Genomic DNA, 22,385 nt, shown 5'->3' on the forward strand with positions numbered 1-22,385 from the left:
TGCGAATAGTAGATACATATCATTCTTAATTGGCTAGTCATATATTCTATATGGTGTAGTGATTGCTCCACAGATTACGTGATAATAATCAAGACGAATAATTTCCAGTAAAACTTATTTTTTGGTATTATAATATTACAGGCAGCATTTTAAAAATGTGGCCCCGATTGTGGATTTCAGCCAGGCGTTCTGCTGTTCAATTAAATGTTGAAAATGCATTAAAAGTCTCTTTGCGTGCCTCATCTAGCCAGGCCAAGCAGGCGGAAATTTCCGATGCCAAATTAACCAATTCGGTTTTACAAACAGAGAAATTTCAAGATATTCGTATATATAATGAACCAATTCCGCAATATCTGCCCGGGTCTAATGAAATCAAAGATTTGCAGAAAGCGCTTAAACATTATGAAAATAACTGTGAAGATATACCGATTGTTATAAACGGAAAAGAGATAAGAGAGGGACAAGAGACGTTCCAAGTTATGCCACATAACAAGAATCACAAGCTTGCAAAATATTACTATGCTGACAATGCTACTATTGAAGAAGCTATACGTGTCTCAGTGCAGAAACAAAAGGAKTGGGATAAAACCCCTCTTAAAAAACGCATTGAAATTTGGGAACGTGCTGCTGATCTTATGGCCAAAAAGTATCGTGCTGAATTGTTAGCCACTACAATGTTGGGGCAATCAAAAACAGTAATACAGGCTGAAATTGATTCTGGTGCTGAATTGATAGATTTTACCAGGATGAATGCCGGTTACTTRAAAAATTTGGCCATGGAACAACCTCTAAGTCCTCAGCCAGGCATAACCAAAAAYCATTTACGTATTCGAGGCTTGGAGGGATTTGTTGCAGCAATTACACCATTTAATTTCACCGCAATCGGTGGTAATTTAGCGTTTACACCTGCTTTGATGGGCTGTAGTGTSTTATGGAAGCCTTCAGACACGGCAATGCTCTCCAACTGGACGGTATTCAAAATAATGAGGGAAGCCGGTGTACCGGATGGAGTAGTAAACTTTGTTCCTGCTATTGGTAATTAACAATTTTAAAACTAATATATATTAACTTAGCTGCATATGTGTRCGCATACTTGTAAGTTTATGTGTATATAATATTTATATTATATTCCATAGGCAAAAATTTCGGTGATGCGATTACTAATTCCCCCGATTTGGCTGGTATCAATTTTACTGGTTCCACAGCGACCTTCAAAACCCTTTGGAAACTGGTGGGTAATAAAATTGATCAGTACAAGAACTATCCACGTTTAATAGGTGAATGCGGAGGTAAGAATTTCCACTTCATTCATCCATCAGCGAATGTGGAGACTGCAGTTGCGCAAACTATTCGCTCTGCTTTCGAGTATGGCGGACAGAAGTGCTCCGCATGTTCTCGATTATATGTACCAGAATCGCTTTGGGAGTCCCAATTTAAAGGACCACTCATTAAGAAGACTAAGAATTTGAAAGTAGGCGATGTTCGTGAAGTAGACAGTTTCTATTCGGCGGTTATTGATGAAAACTCATTTCAACGTATTCTTGGGTTTATTAATGAAGCCAAAGAGGATCCCGATTGCACTATTTTGACAGGTGGAAATTTATCCAATTTGAAAGGCTTCTTCGTGGAACCAACTATTGTACAGGTGAAAAATCCTAATAAGCGTGTAATAACAGATGAAATATTTGGACCAGTATTATCAGTGTATGTTTATAAAGACAGCGATTTAGATAAAGCGTTAGATTTGGTTAGAAATACAACTCAATATGCGTTAACTGGCAGCGTTTTTGCTACAGATGAACCATTYTTAAAACAAGCTTTAAATGAGTTAAAAGATGCTGCTGGCAATTTTTACATTAATGATAAGTCCACAGGAGCTGTCGTTGGGCAGCAGCCTTTCGGTGGGGCGCGACAGTCCGGCACTAACGATAAAGCAGGTTGTCCATTTTATCTGATGCGTTTCGCTTCATTGCAAGCTGTAAAAGAGACCTTCGTACCAATACCAGATATATACTATCCTTATATGAACAAAACGACTAATTAAATAACTCATGATATTTCTCTTTAAATGAAACTAAGCGAATCTCGAATGGCAGTTAAAAACTAAAAATATATAAATATTTTGTGGTTATAAATCATTTATTTTATTCCATGAATACTGGAATATTACGAATATATTGAATGTATTAAGCAATTATAAATTACAATTTACTCAATGTGTATTAGAATCTCTTTAACGAACAATTAACGTACATATATACATATAAGCTTAGCTAATTATTCAGCGAGTTGAATGTAGAATGCCATCGAACATGGGTCACGTTCACCAGTAGCCAAGCCCCCTATTTGTTATCAATAATTTTTATATTCTGGTGCGTTTGTGGGACTTTATTACATACCCATACTTGTGTACAATAAAAACAACACAGACCTGCGATAATCATTTGCTTGTGGTTTTATTTATATTTCTATTTGTATTAAATTTTTAGGGGTCAATACTAGTCATAAGCGCCACTAAGGAGTGGAGCCGCAGAATGCAAATGCTGATAAATATATTATTTTGACATGTTTCTATATATAGCGAACTTCTAATTGGACAATATTGAAATATTTTTAATAAAAAAATGCAAATGCTGATAAATATATTATTTTGACATGTTTCTATATATAGCGAACTTCTAATTGGACAATATTGAAATATTTTTAATAAAAAAATATACCTTTAAATTTCCCTCATGTGTTATCAATGGAAAGTTTTTAAGAACCAATGTGGCAATTTATCGGCGTTCTTGCTACGAAAAATTATACAATATGTATGCAATCTCAGTTTTTTGAAGATTAAAAATCATACATATGTATGGATGTATGTTCATTAATATGGGCTTCATTTAATAATATGAAAAACCTTGGACAATTTAACATTGAATTTTCTTGTCTGATTGCCACTTAGGTAGTGCGTGTGTGTGTATACGTATAGAAGGAGGTGTGAAAACCGGATTAGAACGTTTATTCCAATTGTGTAAGATAACGAAGCAATTATTTGGTATTGATTAATAACAATAAAACATAATCTCGCAAACATTTGACAGTTTTGTTGTAATAAATATCATATCTATATAAAGATATATTATATATGTACATAGAAATCTATATAAAGATATATTATATATGTATATAGAAATTTATATAAGGATATAAATTGTACAGAGATTGCCTAGGTCCGATTTAAAGTTAAATAAAGCTTCGCCGTCGACATCATCTTACGGCAGGCCCTATGTTGTTTCGACGGGGTCGGTTTTCGTATAGGTTTTGTAAGTTACCAACAAAGTTTCTTTGTCTTTTCTCCATGTGCTGCCGGCTAGCGACTTGACGATTTTGTTGCGGCTCTGTACTTTGGCGATAATCGYGGAAGGTGACACCTAAAATCTTAGGGTTATTGACAGTCGGAATTTTGACGCCGTCGACTGCAATATTAAGTTCCAGTCGATACTCCTTCGTCCARTTCGTGAATATGGTCGCTGTGGATTTGGTGGGGGAAAGTTGGAGGTTCCGKGCAGTGAGGAAACGAGAAAGATAGGTGAGGTAGTTGTTTACCTTCGAACACATGCCATCGATTCCWTWSCCCCACATCAATATCGTACAGTCATCTGCGTACGAGGTTATGGAAACCCCCTCTGGTGGTTGCGGGAGTTTCGAGATGTAGAAGTTAAACAGTAGCGGGGAGAGAACACCACCCTGCGGAACCCCCTGTTTAATTCTTCTCAGTTTAGATGTTGCACCTCGAAATAGTCCGGATGACTGACGACCGTTCAGATAGTTCATGGTCCACCTCTTGAGCCCTGGAGGAAGCGTGGTTTTCTCGATGTCCTGCAGTAGCGTTGTGTGGTTGACCGTGTCAAGAGCTTTTGACAGGTCCAACGCTACGAGGATCGTTCTCTCACAGGGTGGTTTCTGATTGAGGCCACGAACTATCTGAGCGTTTATGACGCTAAGTGCTGTGGTGGTACTGTGCACTTTTCGGAATCCATGCTGGTGGCTGGCTAGGCTCAGGTGGTGAGTGAAGGGTGGGAATAACAAGCCCTCAAGTATCTTCACTACTGGGGAGAGGAGAGTTATCGGTCGATAAGAGTCTCCTTTGTTGGCGGGTTTCCCAGGTTTCAGTAGTGGGACCACTCTTCCGACTTTCCACACATCGGGTATTTGAAGAGTGGTCAGCGACAGGTTGAGGACCTTGGTGAGATATCTTACTCCCGTCGAGCCTAGATGCTTTAGCATTAGCATGTTGATTCCATCAGGGCCAATGGATTTATAAGAATTTGGCTTTGTTGATGACACCCTGAACCTTCTCATCGGTGAAAGTAAGTGGCGCGCCGTCGTTTGGAATTTTGCGCAGCAGTCGGTTAACACATCGTTTGGCTATGTCTACCGAAGGGTGCAGTGTAAACTGACGGCTAAAATAGCTCGCGCACTTCTTCKGGTCCGAAGAGGCATGATCATTGAATTGAACTTCAACTCGGTCGTCATGTCTCTTCGGATTAGACAAASCTTTGACAGTAGCCCAAAGCTTACTCACACCGGTGGAGAGGTTGGAGCACTTCAGGTGCTCTATCCATTTTGGCCGCTTATACATAGTGGYTTATCATACGCCGAATCTCCAAATTGARATCCYTTATTCGGGAATCCYCGGGATCGGCATGGCGTAAGGTGTCGCGCTCATTAGCTAAAACGGCTGCTTCGGCTGGGAAGTTGGGGCGGATTTCCGCTATTCGTCCAGCTGGGATGAAGCGAGCGGTAGCTGCTGCGATCACCTTGCGGAATTGACGTTCGCCAACGCATTCGTCCGTAGGAATGGGTAGAGCGTTGAAGGTGCTCTCAGTAAATTCTGTGAAGCCGACCCAGTTGGATTTGTTAAAGTTAACGAARGTACGGTGTCCACAGAAACGAAATCCTCAGGTTGCGCGATCGAGATAATTATGGGCAGATGGYCTARAGATYTCTTTGCAAGGAGATGAAGACGAAGTTATACCGTGCTTATATCCCAGGCATGATATATTTGTTAGCACACGAAATACATCAATTCACACTAGGATTTCTCGGCAATATTGCAAAAAAATGTTGTTACGTTATTTTGCATTTCARGTGACGATATGTACATATGTACATGCATACGTATATGCAATCGTACCTACTTAGGAAATGTCTAATATGTAGGTTGTTGCATGCATACCCTGCAGGAAATTGAGTCCGTTCAAAGCTAACGCAGTACTCTTTGTACGGTCTGAACTACACTATGCTAGAAAGTAAATTTTACAGATCTGCTCTGCAACAGGCGTGCACCATGTCTGGGACAGTCACCGCCTTTGCTATTTGGTCAACAACTAACAAAATACCATACTTTGTGAGTCCCGTCCCGAATAACCCTTTCCATTCTTTTTTGGATCATTTTAAAGCTGTGAAATGTATATTTTACGTGCTTTACGAAAGTAAGGTACATAGGTTTGAGTACAATACAGTCTCAGTTTGAAGAACAACCTATTCATATATAAAGCTATACTTAGATCTACCCGGTCGTATGGGGAAGGTTAGCTGATTCAAGCCTGTCATAATAAAGTTCTTCGCAAAATAATGGGTATACCTTTTTTAGTAGAAATGACGACTCCYATCGAGACTACAAAATCCTCACTGCAAAAGCATTGTCTCCTATAAAAAAAAGTAAATAAGTATGTACATTTCCCGCAATCGCAGTCACAGTTCACTCGTGGGGACACATATCTGGAAATAACTCGACAAGGCGCGCTTTGGTGAGGTCAAAGTCGTAAATCGACACTAACAGTTCGAAATTAAAATAATTGGCATTTCCTTCATGTAACCGCATGAGAATGCGGTATTGCAATTCAAATGAAAACTACTTTGGGAAAGATACCTTTAAACCCCAAACCATRATCTTATTAACTTCGGTGGCGATCCTAATTCAGTAACACTATTCGGTAACAGCGCCGGTATTGTTGGCTTACATTTGATGTTTCCCATGTCAAAAGGATTATTCCATGCCGACATTAGATGCAGAAAAGTTYCAGTGATACACAAGCGGAATTGTTGATTTGTCCCAAAGAGCCTTCCTCCGATTTAGTGAAATGCCTCAAGAAGGTTGACAAGCTTTTGGTACAGTTTTTAACAATATTGTTTATCAAAAAAAAACATATTTATGTATATATATAAAAAATGGACTGTCTCTTGTTTAATAATTAAGAAATCAATGATGGAATTTGTGATTACCCCGGCTGAAATGCTTGCCAGTCATCGAGAAAAATGTTTGACAAGAACGCTTCTTACTGAATAACCCTTATAAAAGCATACAAAGTCCTAATTTCCAGAGTTCGAATTATAATCTGACTTTGCCGACGGAACCTATTGTAAACAATATTTTAAAATTAAAAAAAAAAAATCCATCACTTACCGCGTAACACATATGAGATATACTAAAAAATTAAACCACAAAAAGATGGTTGAATGAGAAATTTGAAAAATATGCACCCGTCGTACTAATGTATGAACGTTACGTTCCAGGAAYCCACCTTACAGTTGCCGAACACTTTAGGCTCTTTCGGGAATCTTTGTTCTGACAGGATTATTGGCTTCGAATATCCCCTCTTACCTCTTTAACTATAAGGATCGCTATATTCATTTTAATTATACTAGCAAAGTTAGTGAAAAGAAGTTTCACGTCTCCGACCCAATCTTTGATGCAAACTCCAAAGATCTCATTCAAATAAATGCACATTTATATACCTCTTGCATGTACTCGACGAAATACCGCTCTTAAAAAAGGCAGATCCCGAAAATGTAMATAGTTATTGAAAATTTAAATCGCATGTGGAGGGAATTCACCAATTCACGAATAAGATAAAATGTCGCAAAACTCAAATCTCACTATAGAAAGAATCTGGCAGRTTAAATAAACAAAATACAACCGGTATGAAAAGGCAGTGACTTCCCTCACTCCTTTAAAATCTTATTATACTTATCAAAAAGGGGGCGTATACTATAATTTGAAATGTATCATGTAAATATTGTACTTATTTTTAGAGATCCCACTAATGTAAATGATGTGAATCTGAAAAACGGCCTCTTAATGCTGAGGATAAAAACTTTTCGTAGTAATTGGGAAAGACTTGGAAATTGAGGGTGGAATTTTCAAACAGCGATTTCAAATTTGGAACGAACTATTTCCGGTACTTTGGCTCACCTAAGGTACATTATCGATGATTATGTACGTTATGTATTTACGTTGAAATTGAATATAAATAAAATTAGATTTTCTGAGCCAATTCTGTACGTATGTATGTATATACGCATGTTTATTTGAAGAGGGAAATATGAAAACTTGGTGTGAACAAATCAATATTGAAACGGGAAAATAGAGTTGCAATGAATTTTATTAAAATTTTTTGCTTAATTCTCATATTGATGCATTTTCACATTCTGGTTATCGGWAAATGTAAGAAGACGCAACAAGTGATGAAAAAGGACGAGGACAAAGGAAAACAAATTCATCGAACTAATCAAGGTAATGAGACCACCAACCATGTAGCTCAACATAAACCAATTGGCAAGATTTTTCTGATAAATAAATCTAAACCAAAGGAGGAAAAAGTGATGGATGATAAAGCTAATCAGAATGCCAATACGAAAGAAATCAGTAAGGCGCAAGACAAAAACGAGATGGAAGCCAATGACCTAAGCTTGCCAATCAAATTCGCTCATTCCAACAAGTTTAAATTACCGACTGTACCAACGTCACCCAGTCAAACCGACCGGTCAAGTGAGGAATCAGAGTTGGGATACAATGGTGATTTGTACGATGTGTTTAAAAAGCGGTTAAATCAAGTCTTTCGAGAATTGTACAACAATGTTAACACGCCGGCGGTTACTCAGCCTCCACCGCAGGTCGAAATTGAAAATGACAAACCGAAGAAGAGGTCTGCAGTAAGTAATTGTCTTTACGAGGAATTCAAACGGCGTCTGGACAAATTCAATAATGAATTTATGGAACCAACTAAAGCAATTAAGCGTACAAGCGGGAACGTAGTTTGCACCCATCATGACGATGGCAGAACACGTACACCAGTGACAGAAAACTTATATGRTGAATACAAAAAACGTCTCGATAACCTCGGGGATGATCTGCGACTGGATGGCGAAAAAGTCTTTAAGCGAGGTGAATATGGTTCTTCCGGTTTGCCAGCTGTTACAACGCCCAAACGAGAGACAATACAAAAAAAAATTGATTCTGACAAAGCTGTCGAGCGGAGTTTTTATGACGAATATAAGAAAAAGTTAGATGAGCTGACTCGGGAATTGTACAAGAAGAGCAATGAGCGGATCTGTCGCACATATGGAGAACTTAGKGAATACGATCTTACGTCACCAACGTTGCAGAGATTAGTGGCGGCGGTGMAGGCGGAAGACGCGAAAATAATGTCTGGGAGTTTCGAAGGATCAACTACTCTATTGAAGATTGACAAAGCCATTGACAATATAGGCAAGGAGGAGAACAAACGCAGTCTGGGTGCTACCGAATTAGGTGCGACGATCTTCGGTGCTGATACATTAAACTTCATGACAGGCACGACAAGTGGTGTCGGCACAGCAGCCGGTGCTTCTTATCCAGCTGTGCTAACTAAATCTGTAGACACAAATTTGGGACTTCTGAGTAATACAGCGCCCAAAAATCTGCTGGCGACGGTCGCTTCAAAAATGAATATGACGACACTAGAGTTGGCTAAAAAGTTGGCGGCCATGTCCAATCCATTGGATTATGTKGCGAAAAAAGACCCGCAATTGGGGGAAGAAATGCAAAAATTCATAGACTTGAGCGGTAAGAGTAAATAATTTTTATATGTATACAAATGTGACACGAACATATGTATATAAGGTCGGATATAATGAATACTATTCGTTTTAGTTAATAAGTTAAACCAAACCCCGATAAGAAAGAAAGCTCCACTAAACGAGGTTTCTGTGGTCTCAGGCTTACCTCTAGTGGGACTCGACCAATCCGGGGTGCCAGCACCATTAATGACTCAGGATAATCCAGTCGGTGGAATCCCTGCACTTGCAGCCAGTATAGCTCCCGCTTCCGGTCCAACCACGGTAAATTCAGCGTCTCCCTCTGCAATTACACCTACTGTGGCACCCCCGCAAGCTGAAGATCAGTTGCCCGTCAAGGCAGTTGGGAAATCTTCAACTTCATACCAATCCAGTGACGTCGAGGCTGCCCGCATAGCTGGTGTACTTGACAAGGTTCTAAGCAAACTGGAATATATCCAATCTTGTAAAGCGCCACCCCCAGAACCAATAGATGATAGCTGCGAACCAGATGGTAAAAAGGGTCATTCAAATTATATTTATAAGACTGAATATTTCCACATCAAGGTATGCCATGTGATGTTGTTGGCTCTTGGAACTCCTACCAAATGGGTTTACGTTTCGATATTACTTTGACGCGTGCGGCAGACCGGCGATTAGGCACAGCTGAGAAGAACAATAAACTCYTAACCGTGGATGTAGGCGAACGCATCCCACCGCATGCTCATCATATTATTGAAACTAGTTGGAAGTTTATGGGCAGCGCACTAAACCAACAAGGTGGCCCCTTTTATCTTTACTCGCAAAATCGCGAACTGAGTACAGTGGCCACTTTCATAGGTATACCTTTTATTGCTGACCACTGAATAATGCGGCTTTCATAGCTAAGGCACTTGGCTTACAGGTTATTGTCGTGTCTGTGGGGGAATTGATACAATTTTTGGGTCCTGGACAATTATGGGCCCCTCAAAAGACTGTGAAGACATTACAACAGCACTAGAGAATAGGTGTGACATTTTTAGACGTTATAATATGGAAAACAAACGAAATCAGCATTTCAAAGACATGCTTTTCGAAAAGAGCAAATATTCCAAAGCAGACTGCAATGTCCCCAAAAAAGGATGATCACCTTTCCAACCATCTTTTATTTTATTTTCCCCTTTCTGCGTTCGCGTTATTCCTTAACAAATGATTCAACTACAACGTTATATTTTTCCGGTAGTTTCAATTACGAATACAAACATCAAGACATTTCGAAAATAAATAAAAAGGACACACACAATTATTCATAGTCAATTCTTTATTTTTTAATAGTTTTTCATTTTATAATCATAAATTGTAATAATATATATTTTACGTATTATTTAGTACATTATATAGTATATTTAACTGTGTGTGTGTGTGTATGTGTTTATGGACAATATTCAATGTATGTATGAATTAAAACGTAGCTAAAAACTAAAATCAAACGGAAATAAATAACCGAACAGAATTCAATTTGGATGTTTGTACATGGTCATATCCATCCGAATTCCATAACGTAATCATTTTATCATTAAATTACTGCCACCACATAACAGTATGTGTAGTTATTTTAGATTTTGGACTTGAACGGTTGCACAGTTTCGTTTGGTCGGTGTATCAATTGTTTATGACTTAATTGCATTTTAAGCAGTAGAAATTACAAACAAACAAACTCACTAAATTAGAAGCGACCAGTGTGTATGTGTAAGAGTGGTTATTTGCGCTTTCCTTTGGCTGAATGATGCACGGTTCATGATTTGCTCCACTTTTTTTTYTGTTTTTGCTATTTACAAAACTGCAAAAGACATTTTATGTACATATACTGACATTTTTACCGCGTTCAAAAGTTCAAAAGATTGCTTGGATTGGAATTCGCATATTGTTTCGACAAAGTTATATTTAATTTCTACAAAAATTCAATCAAATCAACTTGTTTAATATGATTTATATTATTCTTTGCGGTTCTATACTTTAGTTTATTTACATGTCATATGATAACATTTGACTCGATAAGATCCCTTTGAAATACAAGCGATTTTTAATTAATTGCAATCCAGTTACTTAAATATTCATTCATTTTTCAATAATTGTAACACTTTTTACTTTCTTAGCATTATATTTCACTAGATTACTCTGTACGCTCAGTTCTGATAGTTTKTTTAACATAAAAGTAGATTTATTTATACATATTTTATATAAAAATCCAATATTGAACACACGCTCTGTTTTGAACTTAAGTTTAAGTGGATTATTTCCATAAAAAAGAAGAAAACATGGGCACGATCTAATTTAAGGCTCACTCAATGCAATTATCTCAATTTGAGGCTCTGCAGGGGAAAGCAATCCTAATAATTGCCCATGCAGTCAGCTGAAAAACTAAGAACGTTCGCTTACGTCAAAGCAAAAAAAAAACATTAATGATCAATAAATTTACATACGTTTATATGTATGTATTCATATAAAATCGCACATCATTTATGTGTGCGCGTCTGATCCAATAATTGTCACCTCTCTTTTTTCTAGACTTTTGCACACATACGCAACTAGCCCGCAGCGTTTTCACATACCGACAAGTTAGAGAGAGAAGCAAAGTGTTAATGAAAACAATGAAAGCAAATTAACTCATTAGTATGCTCAAATAAAGCTCRCTCTTGTGTATGTGTACAACCGTTTCTCTTCGTATTTTGTTTAATTTAATCGGAAGCTTTTATCAATTATGTATATGTATATGTACATTTACATTACAATACATATAAGGGAACAAAAATGAAATCGGATTCTTTTTTCTTTCTTCGACGACAAACGACTCTGGATTTGGTTATTCTTAATTATAACTACAACATGGAACCACGTAAACGGGATGAGACACTGTACGACAAGCAATGTTTTGCGCTATATATTTATATCTAATAATGTTGGCTTCGTTTATACAAAATCACATGCTTCGTGTCTCGATTGTAATTTGCGCTGAGACGCATATCACACATGTCCAACCAACTTTGTTACAAGTTTAGCTCATTTGCAAAATTATCCTGAATTTCTTTAAAAAACAAAAAAAAAAAAAAAAACAAAAAAAAACAAGAAATGTCCACTTCTTCGAACAAATAACATACAACACTTTACTTTGATTGACGAATCGAGCTGGTTGTAGAGCAAATAAACTCACAGAGGCATGATTATTTTAGATTTATTAGAAACGAAGATAAAAGCTTAAAAAAACTTTCGAATTACTATTGGCTATAGTTACTAATTAGCTTTTTTACGTTAATTTTTTGTGGGTGATCGCTTTGTGCACACGCACATATCTTGCACACCTTGCCCAAAAAACACTAATACATTTCATTGAAACTCTCACAGAAATATGAATTAGTGGAAAATACAAAATATATATGTATGTATGTATGTATGTAAGAATATAAAATCAATCATATACGCATGATGAATGCATCTATAGCGATACAAAGTACATGGGTAATTAATTACAAGTTAGAGGAATTAATTGTCGCAAAGGTTTCAATAAGACATTTTCGCAGAATGTGTGCATATGTTTGTGTCTGTGTGTGTGTATGTGTGGAAACCACTTTTCTGCGCCTTTACTGCAAATACCAAGATTCTTTTATAAAAAGTAGCTTTACTAGTATTTAGTATTGTATCTTAAACTATTTATGCTTTTCTCCTCTTACGTTCTGCTGCTCGTTCTTATGTTACTACAAAATTGCTGTATGCTGATGATTGGACTTCGACCAATCGGGTTTAGGTGTTCTTCTAAGTGTGGTGATGATTTTCTTTTCCTATGCTATRTTTTCTATGGCATCGTTGTCGTTGCGCTGCACCGTTGTCGTCATCACCTGTTATGTGCTGAGCRCGCGCCTAATTCCAATGCTTGCTTTTCGTTTATTTCATTGTATTACATCTGTTTGTTGTCGGGTGTCCATATGTTTTCCTCCTACTTCTATGTCGTTTACTGTAGCAGTTCTAATTTTAATTAACAATAACCAAATCGCGCCAAATCTCATCTTGACAAACTATGCGAACGTTCGCGGCTGCTGCTGCTGCCCGAAGAAATCGCCTGTTTTATATTGCCGATTTCACCAACGCGTTGGTGCGGTGGGAGCTTATCGAAGAACGGATGGCGAAGCGCATCACCTAGATAGGATGAAAGCAAACGAAATATATTAGCACTTGTGTCGTCAGAGAATTATAAATAAAAAATAAATCAATTTAAACCGAGCTTTTAGTTCTATTTTACAGATTTTAATTTCGCAACTCAAATCCCACATATTCACACCTATCTACGTTCTAGTCCACATCATATTCGTTTTTATTAAGACAAGTATTGGTTAACATTACTTGAATATATCGGAGTATTATAATTCATTTAAAATTGCATAGATTTACGTATTGCAATAATCTATATATACTACTCAGTTTTATCGGTTTACGTTCACATTAGCAAAAATATCCTTACAAATAAAAAATAGCCTGTGGCCCATGGGAACATTTTCTCTTGTTGAGCCACACGAAGTGATAATAATTTAATACCCATTGAATATTTAATCATGATTCCAAATTTAAGAAATTACTACCATAAGTAATTTTGAAACACTCCGAAAGAGTGAAAGCTTTAAAACAATTTTATGCAGATGTCAAGAGAATTTATTTAAACAAGTCAGATTGTATTAATTTTACACTTCACTCCTTAGTTTTCAAAAATTTTGTCATCCATACACTGTTTTGTTTTGTAGATTAAATAAACGAAACCTAAATTTTCTTCGGTTCATTTTATAATAAGCTGTCTGATTGTTGACGTTTCTAAAAGTGGTTCTAATGTTCTATAAAAGGATCTTTATCTATTCTAGATTTTTCTGAATAATTTTTCAAAGCAAAAACACTTGCAAACACCTTTTGAACGCAATTTAAATACCAAATTCTGTAACAATAACAACATACATATCGTCACCTGAAATGCAAAATAACGTAACATTTTCGGAAATTTACAGTGGCATGGATGAAACACGAAATAAAATGGAACACATGAGTGAAACAAAATTTTAATATTGGTTAAAACTGATTTATTTTTGACCGCAGAACCTGAAAATCTTGAACATATGTATATTATGTAATTTAAAGTTGTGAAACGTAATCAATAAGACACTCAACTTCGAATTTTTTGATGATACGTCATTTTGCATTCAGTTGACGATATGTATATGCACATATATTTTCATTGGAGCAGGCTTGACGCACTGAACTTGGTGCTTCTACTTACCTAACGTCACCCGCTGAGATGGTTCGTATTCCAACATTTTCTTGATTAGATCAAAAAGTTCGCAGTGATCTTCCGTGTCACTCATTTGATATCTGAATAGTGGCTTGCAATGATCGCGCACATAACGACCAGCCGAAGACTTCTCATCCCAGTCTAACTTACCGTGATAAAAGTATTTCGTTTTTGTTTTGCTGTAATGGCAATGATTTCTATACATTAATCGAATTTCATGAAGTGGACCGTTCGAATAAATATGTAAACATGTTTAGCTTTGCATTACCGTGCCATACGATATGGTATTTGACCAAGGATGCGCTCCATCATCGCTAGATGCTCACGATTGTCGTGSGTTTGGAAGAGTGTTATGCCTAGGTACAACTCGAAAAGAATACAGCTATAAAAGAGGAAAGTAATTTCATATTAAAAAATTAAAAAAAAAAGAAAAACAAATCTAAGCACATATATGCACATATTTTCTTAAAATATTGAGATATAAGATTCTTCTTGCACGTACCCAATAGACCAAACGTCACAGGGCTGCGACCAGCCTAACTCAAGAATGACCTCCGGTGCACGATAGTGACGTGTAGAAACAATTGTGCTATGATGCTCATGATCAAATGTTGCCGAACCGAAATCAATGAGGCGAACATCGGTATTTTTAACGCGACGCACTTCGCGATTCTAAAAATAAATAAAAATATACAATATATAAATATGTATATTKAAACAAACGACTTTTGCGTTGTACACAATATTACTTTATTAAAATCGAACAAAGAAAGTCTCGATAATGCAGAATAACAAAAGTTGTTATTTTGTATAATTTAGATTGCAAGAGGTAACAGAACTAAGCCAGCAAACCAAGCCGATTCGCCTTCAGGGGCAAGTAGAATATCAACACAGGCAAAAACAAATTTGGACAATTGGACTCTCCAAAACCCGCGAAATTACTTTCTGAACAAACCGCATTATAAGATGTCAAATACACCAAACCTTATAACTTACAATTTTGTGATTATAATGCGTCGTATACTCCGAATCGACGAAGAGAATATTTTCAGGTTTGAGATCAGTGTGCGTTAAGCGATTTTCGTGTAGAAATTTTACTGAATAGCATAATTGATAGGCCATGTGCCGTACTTGTTCTAATGGATATGGCTCATAGTTGTTCTCGCGCTATAAATAAATTTTAAATGTTATTATAAAATTAATTGAAAGGAAGGTTAATAAGAAGGAAGCTTACCAAAAAATCGAACACACTTAAACCCAACATCTCAAAAACGATGCACATGTGGCCATGGTAATCGAACCAATCAATCATTTTCACACACAAACTATAACAAAGTGAAAATAAAAATGTCGCATTTTAATATATAGTCACATGTAAATAAGTTGTCCTTACTGTTCGCAATGTGGATCTTTTTGAGCGATCTTTTCCAAAGCGTTTATTTCCAGCTTCGCAGCTTCACGATATTTCTCCACGTTTTTGATAATCTTTAAGGCCATACAAAAGTCCCTAATATTTTGTTGTGAAATATGTTAAAATATGTACATCCTTAGCTACCTACAAAATATTCAAATCTATTCAACATACCTCTCCATATCCTTGACCTTCACGACTCGTCCGAACGTACCCTCGCCCAGTGTAGCCATAATCTTATCTGAAAATTCGCAAAAAGGACAACATTGTAAATCTAGTAGAACTTCGAATGCCCAAAATGCGTGCAGAAATTGTTTTAGTTTTAGTTTCTTCTTTATATTTTTCTCGCTACCTAAACTACTGTGGTTAAGACATAGTCGCCTGACTTTTCTCATTACGAAATAGTTTTTAATTTGAATTTGATTTGAGCTCCAGCTTACTTAAGTWTTTACGAAAAAGAAAACATTTAAAGAATCTGGTCGCGTTTAACAGTTGAAATGTTACAAAAGTGCTACTTTAACCAAGGAAATTAGARACTTCGAAATGCAAATAAAACATTGCACTTATTATTTTGAGATGGGCCCAAATCATAAGTAATAAATGAAAGGAAACCGTTAGCGGTGGTCTCTATAAACAGGAGAATGTTATTAGAAAAAGAACTAAAAAAAAACTGAAATGAAGGCTGGATAACAGTTCAGAGACCGCGTTCGAACATCTAAGAAATCGTTTCATCGAATACATATGTACATATTTATACATCTTTTCATGGACAAAAATAAAAACAACATTTTAGAGTATTACTATGGATGTTGGTATACTCATGCGTACACAAGTACGTTCGTATTTCAACTATTTCATTAAAATAATGTTTTTATTTTTGGCGATCCTATCATCTCTAAACTGCAATTGCATCGTGTTAAATATAATTCTAGCTGGAATACTTTTGAATACTTTTGTAGGGTTCTCTTTTGTAATTATTTGTAATTATGTATTTTCATGTATTAGATATAAAAAGGAAAGAAAACAAAAAGTTGCCACGAACATCTGTGAAGAAGTATATCGCCGTTGTGATATATCAAGTGGCCATCAGCATCATCTTGTATGACGGGCTTTGCTGTCTGTGTGTGAGTGAGTTAAGTGAGCGGATCGCAACAGAATGCACCAAGTTCGAGATTCGGTTGGAGCAGATTATTGGTAACGTCAGCAAGTGTTTGGGCAGTGGTTTGTTTGTTAGTCGTGGTGGTGATGGTGGTGGCGTTGTTGACCATCGATAGTTGGTCAGGTTGTTGTGGCGGCGCGGTTGATTGATTGATACAAGTTGAATTCGTTCGTTGGTGGTGTATGGTAGAGTAAACGAAGTCCGCAGGAGTTGCGCAGGAGGTCGATTKTTTGATTTGTTGGTTGATGGTTGATTGGTTGGCCGGTTCGCAAAACGATACAGGGTTCAGTCGTGGATAAACATACATGTGAGAAAGAGAGAAAAAGAAAAAAGAAACAGAGAAAAAAAGAAAAAAAAAATCCACCGTCCCGTAGAAAGACAGAGGTATAGATGCATAAGGGCATACGCCACCAGAATTCCGTTGCCACCATTGAGAGCAATACAGTTGACATGAAGCAGCAGTGAAGAAATCATTCGTCCATCATCATAGAACAGAGTTCATTGAATAGTGATCATCATCCCACGTAGACACCACATATCCAAATACCGTTTAAGTATTATCACCACCATTATCATCATTGATGCCATTAGCAATGTGTATATAGTACAGCCGTTTCCGCAAACATGTCAACACCACCAATTCGTTATTTCATCATCATTATTATCAATAAGTCATCATCATTATCATCATCAACATCAAGTCGTTCATCATACCCACATCAAGTGATTTTCATCATCATCATCATCATCATCATCATCATAATCAGAAAAAAACACGAGAAAAATACGTATCGTTTTTTCGGTAAGAAAATAGTTCGGACAAATTTTTGATTTGGTTTTTTTAATTTAATTTTTTTTTTATTTTTTAATTACAAAAAACATATTTTTTGATTCTATGTGTTTAGTATAAATATTAATGTATATTACAAACGTAAAGAAACGTATTTAGTTAGTTTTAATGCAAACACAACAATAAAAGAAAATTAACTCAAACTTATCATGAAAAAGATCTTGCTTTAGTTAAAACAAAAAAGAAAACGTATACATTTTTATAGAGTGTTTGAAAAAGTAGTAAATCTTTGCAAAGTGGGGAGCTAATTTGTATCAATGCGAAGAATATGGAATAAATATCCATTACTAGCACACTTGTATATCTGGTACAGGATCAACATATGTAAATATAGTAGATATATTATATATATATAGTATGTATATGTATATGAATAAGAAGGATTTTCTTTTTCAACGCAACCTACAGCTCTCCTATTGAAATTAACTAATTTTTTTATAAAAATTCTATAGTTTTAATAAAATTAAAATATAAACATAAATAACTAGAGTTCTTATATGGTTCAATCTCGTGGATTTCGWTCTTGAGATACCAAAAATAAACTGCATATTCGCACATACATATACGCATACTCATGAAGGGGTCGGCGGGWCCGTCCATATATTTGCAATATGCCGAATTAAAAATGTTTAACATTGTAAAATTTCAAAAATGCACACAGACATATGTATGTACATCCTCTCTAGCCAGTGTGCCACAATACATGTATGATCTCTGCGACTACACACACAAAAAATATAAATAGCAAACGAAATAAATAGTATAATAATGAATGTGTAATTTAGTATGAATTAGTTAATTAACTTATTGTATAATTTTTGACTTATTTCCAAAAGTAAAATACATGCAAATACTTTTGCTAGCCAATAGCAGGAGGCAGGAAGTGTTGTATATAATAACTRCACCCCAATACAAGATTAGCTTAATCTTTGCGATGGTAGAATATAATTTTGCGATTTTGCGCCGCGTACACATCAAATTTAGAGAACAGTCAGACTAACCAATTTTGTTGCCTTCAATGTACATATTTACCAACTATGGAAGGAGAAACATTAATTACTTTTGATAATTGCAGAAAACTTCTTTGACAAGTCGTCAACACTTAAGTGGTCACCTCCAGTGTTCCGCTTTTTATATTTTGTTTGCTTTAATTGGAATATTCCCTCCCTTTGTACACACACGGTGGCACAATCGGGTGCAAAGCAGACGCCAGGATCAAGCAATAAATAAAATACGCGTGTAATTACAGCACTATACAATGCAGTAGTTTGCAGCAGCCAAGCAAGCACAGAACAAGCAACAGCGGACGTCATGGCAGAACAACAAAGTGGAATACTTGGAATGCTACCGATCTAATGAATATCAATTCACACACATTACAATCRACAATTAGCTTACAAAGGCTGAGAGGGTTTTTGGAATGCGCGATCTCTGGAAGAGTGCCGCGCTCGTGGCGCTCTTCGACAACATGTGTTGGTGTTGTTGATATTGATGTAGTTGTTGCTGCTGGTAAGCATGCATCTGCTGGCGTTGATAAGCCGACGAGGACGATGAGAGGCCAGCGGCTGCTCCTGTACGGCGGCTGGCGGCAGAGCTAGATCCCCCAGCACCGCCATATGAATAGTATGGATCGAAAAGATACGACGACTTGTATGAATCGCTTAAAACATTCTTGTGTTGCTGATAACGACTACTGCTGCTGTCTGCAGTCGGGCGTAGGGTGTCTAAATCAGCCAATAGCGCAGTTGTACGTGAAGACGTAACCGGTTGGTAGCGTTGTGAGCGTCCCGCAGCTAGACGTTCACTAATGCCACCAAATGCCAAAGCCCCAGAGCTCGATGAGTGCATGAGTCCGTTCAATTTGGAGCTGGTATCAATGGTTGGTCTATACTTAGAGAGGTCATTATTATTACGATCTGCATGTAGTGCGGTAACAATGGAGCCAGAAGCTGACGTCGAGTTTGGTATACTGGCATTTGTGGCTGCAGTGACTGTGGCATCGTCTTGAGAGTCTTTAACAGCAGTTATTGCAGGTGTAGTACTTGTGTTAGGAGTAGATGTGGCTATAGCTTTATCTCTCTGACTACTACTATCGGATTCTTCAGAGCTACTTTCCGACGAACTGTCACTATCGGGAATTGGACTACCTACTTTATTGTGATTGTTCGTTGTCTTCTGCGTTGTTTTAGCATTCGATGCTTCCTCTTCATTGTTCACATTGTCTTCTTTCTTTGAGCTTTTCGCCTCAGTCATTTCAGTTTCGGCTACCTTCTCACTCTGTTTAGTTAACTTTATTTTCTCAGCTGCCGCAGCAGCAGCATCTTCTTGGGCATAACGTAACACACGCTGCTGTAGCTCCTTGCGTCTACGCATACGTTCCTCAAATTTCCGCGCTTCTAGATATTGATTATCTTCTTTTAGAAGCAGTAGGATCGCGGCATTATCAGCAGACGACCGCTCATCATTAAGTATCTCACGATCTTCATCGGTGAGTTCTTCTCTCCGTGTTGGCAAACGTTGCGTCATATTATCTCTGCGTCGATGTGCAAACCGATTTCGTGAATTCGGCACAGCATAATCTTCACAATCTGGACGGAAAGAAGCATGTGCGCTAGACACTGTTTCAATAGCGGATGGTAATAGATTTTCCGAGGTCTTATTTCGACCGTAGGCATGAGGTCTGCTGCGGGAGCTGCCTCCACCACCGCCACCACCATAATCATCATACACATCACGGCTTCTGTAGCTGCGTGCATTGTAACCGGCGGCATATTCTGCACCACGACCGCTACGGCTAGACCCTGGCGAGTATCCCATCGCCCCACCCGCCTTTAGCGCTTCGTAGTTCTCTAAATGGTGTCGTGGCATTTCATAATTTCGCCGGTATCTACTTCCACCATAATCTAGCGGATAATTTTCGTCGAGGAGCGTCGTATGTTCTGCCCGCGTACTGCCGTTGGTACTCGTTACATAACCGCTGTCGTTCGAATCCCCTAAATACCGATTAGTCCTATTTCGGCCAAGGCGGTAAGGTGTGCGTTCCTTTCGATCGACCGCATTAAACGAACCTGACGACAACTTTGGCCGTCCAACGCCCAACAGCTGATGCGAAGTCGCTGATTTSGACAGAGGATTTCGGTTCTCATCGGGCTCAAGTGTTTTGTCACGATCGTCTTCGTGATGCCTATGCCGATCAAGGATATCCGAATATTTGTTTTCGAGACGGGAGATGGCTGAAAGCTTGCTGGTGCCACTTGCAGTGGGAGTTTTGTCTTTGTCGGTGTCTTTTCTCTATGTACGCGAAGAAGAAGTAATTATAATTATTTCTTTTTCAATAATTTTGATTTTGTGCTATACCGTTACGTTTGTATTTTGAAAATAGCAAAATAAGTATAAATCGTCCCCAAAATTTAGAAGGATAATAAACTTCATGTAAAACAATAACAAAAATATGTTTATGAATACATAAATATTCAGTAAGACCAATTAAGCTCTCACTAGATTAGCCGGTACGTACATACAGCTGTGTTCAAAATAATAGGTGTCCCCCTGAGAAAAATATTTAATCCAAAAAAAATTATCATATCAGAACATGAACATCAAACACTTTTCAAGAAATATTTCTAACGGTATTCTARCGGTAACTAAAAAGTAAGTACAACAAAATAAAAACGGTGGGATTTTTAAAAGGATAAGTTATTTATTTTAATTAATGGGTAGTGGAAAACATTGCAACGACAAAAGGCGTGAAATCAATAAAAATCTTAGAAAAAACGGGAAAACTTATAAAAAAAAACTTAAAGAAATGCGGGGGTGCCTGATCAAATGATATCAAATTCCATGTTCTACAAAAACGAAGTCGAAACACATGGACGAAAACGCAAAACTACTAAAGAAATAGATCGACGCATAGTCCAGTCGTCTAAAAAWTATCCCAAAGCGTCGTCTAGAGAAATAAAAAAGCGTCTAGATCTTGATGTTAGCGACGTAACAGTTCGTAGACGTTTATTGTTGACAAAGAAATATAATTAGAGCACGGCTCCAATTCGCCAAGGAGCATGGCAACTGGCAACCGGAAAAATTTAAAATATTTTGTGGACAGAGGAATGTAAGGTAGTTTTATTTGGTGGCACAGGGTCTAGGCAGTATATCCGTCGTCCACCAAATACGGAATATAATCCGCAAATCTGCAATACACTCTTAAGACCGTCAAACATGGCTGACCGGGAACTATGGAGAACAGTCCACGAGACATGGCAGCAAATCCCGCTGAAAAGGTGTAGTGATCTAATCGATTCCACGTCCCACAGATGTGCCGCAGTAATAAAAAATGGCGGTAACTCGACTAAATATTAACCAAACTAACTTATATACTAGTCGTGATTTCCAATGTTTTAATTTAATATTAGTTTTACTAAATTTTGTGATGCACTCCTATTATTTTGAACACCGAATTATTGAGGTTTTGATGTAAACAATTAATTTTTCATTTACTGTGCTTAAAAAGACTGCATAAAATGAAAAATTCGTGGACAAAAAAYAAATCAATAAAATTCTTGTTTTTGTTGAAAAACATAACTTTGTATTTTATATTGTGATGCACTCCTATTGTTTTGAACACAACTGTATATATTGTCAAATCACATCAAGAGAAAATATGCCAATACATGTATGCATGTATATACGTATGTAATTAAAAATAACATCATTTCTCATCTGAACAGGTACCCATGAACAAATGTCGTGTATTATGCAGTTAAGAACAGCCGCGGCCAATATAATGTTCCCCAAT

At 37.1% G+C, this 22,385-nt stretch overlaps 3 protein-coding genes across 11 annotated transcripts in view; 2 read left to right on the plus strand and 1 right to left on the minus strand.

Annotated features, from left to right (window-relative positions):
• The first annotated feature begins 10 nt into the window (after nt 1-10).
• On the plus strand, nt 11-2,443 carry LOC108966300 (delta-1-pyrroline-5-carboxylate dehydrogenase, mitochondrial-like). Its single transcript, XM_018929124.1, has 2 exons — nt 11-1,035; nt 1,137-2,443. The coding sequence occupies exons 1-2, from the start codon at nt 156-158 to the stop codon at nt 2,042-2,044; spliced, it is 1,788 nt and encodes a 595-aa protein (XP_018784669.1). The 5' UTR covers nt 11-155; the 3' UTR covers nt 2,045-2,443.
• A 5,024-nt stretch (nt 2,444-7,467) lies between these two features.
• Nucleotides 7,468-10,150, plus strand: LOC108966244. The gene is made up of 4 exons (XM_018928991.1): nt 7,468-8,878; nt 8,966-9,382; nt 9,436-9,708; nt 9,773-10,150. Exons 1-4 carry the CDS (start codon nt 7,468-7,470, stop codon nt 9,991-9,993), a joined length of 2,322 nt encoding a protein of 773 aa, XP_018784536.1. The 3' UTR covers nt 9,994-10,150.
• Nucleotides 10,151-10,667: 517 nt separating this feature from the next.
• The window catches only part of LOC108966252 (serine/threonine-protein kinase Doa), a 74,382-nt gene continuing 62,664 nt past the window's right edge, over nt 10,668-22,385 (minus strand). For 5 of the 9 annotated variants that reach the window (XM_018929011.1, XM_018929013.1, XM_018929008.1 and 2 more), the window contains 9 exons: nt 16,627-16,702; nt 15,759-15,825; nt 15,567-15,680; nt 15,408-15,498; nt 15,170-15,340; nt 14,676-14,845; nt 14,442-14,555; nt 14,162-14,370; nt 10,668-13,038 (listed from right to left, as the gene is read on the minus strand). In XM_018929011.1, coding sequence (XP_018784556.1) covers nt 12,905-13,038; nt 14,162-14,370; nt 14,442-14,555; nt 14,676-14,845; nt 15,170-15,340; nt 15,408-15,498; nt 15,567-15,680; nt 15,759-15,825; nt 16,627-16,702 — 1,146 coding nt within the window. In that variant the 3' untranslated portion in view covers nt 10,668-12,904. Of the gene's footprint in view, nt 13,039-14,161; nt 14,371-14,441; nt 14,556-14,675; nt 14,846-15,169; nt 15,341-15,407; nt 15,499-15,566; nt 15,681-15,758; nt 15,826-16,626; nt 16,703-18,991; nt 20,885-22,385 lie in introns of those variants that run through there. The other 4 variants (XM_018929012.1, XM_018929003.1, XM_018929004.1 and 1 more) reach the window with 3 other exon arrangements.

This window comes from Bactrocera latifrons, unplaced genomic scaffold (assembly GCF_001853355.1).
Source record: "Bactrocera latifrons isolate USDA-ARS-PBARC rearing strain unplaced genomic scaffold, ASM185335v1 scaffold_158, whole genome shotgun sequence".
Taxonomy (NCBI): domain Eukaryota; kingdom Metazoa; phylum Arthropoda; class Insecta; order Diptera; family Tephritidae; genus Bactrocera; species Bactrocera latifrons.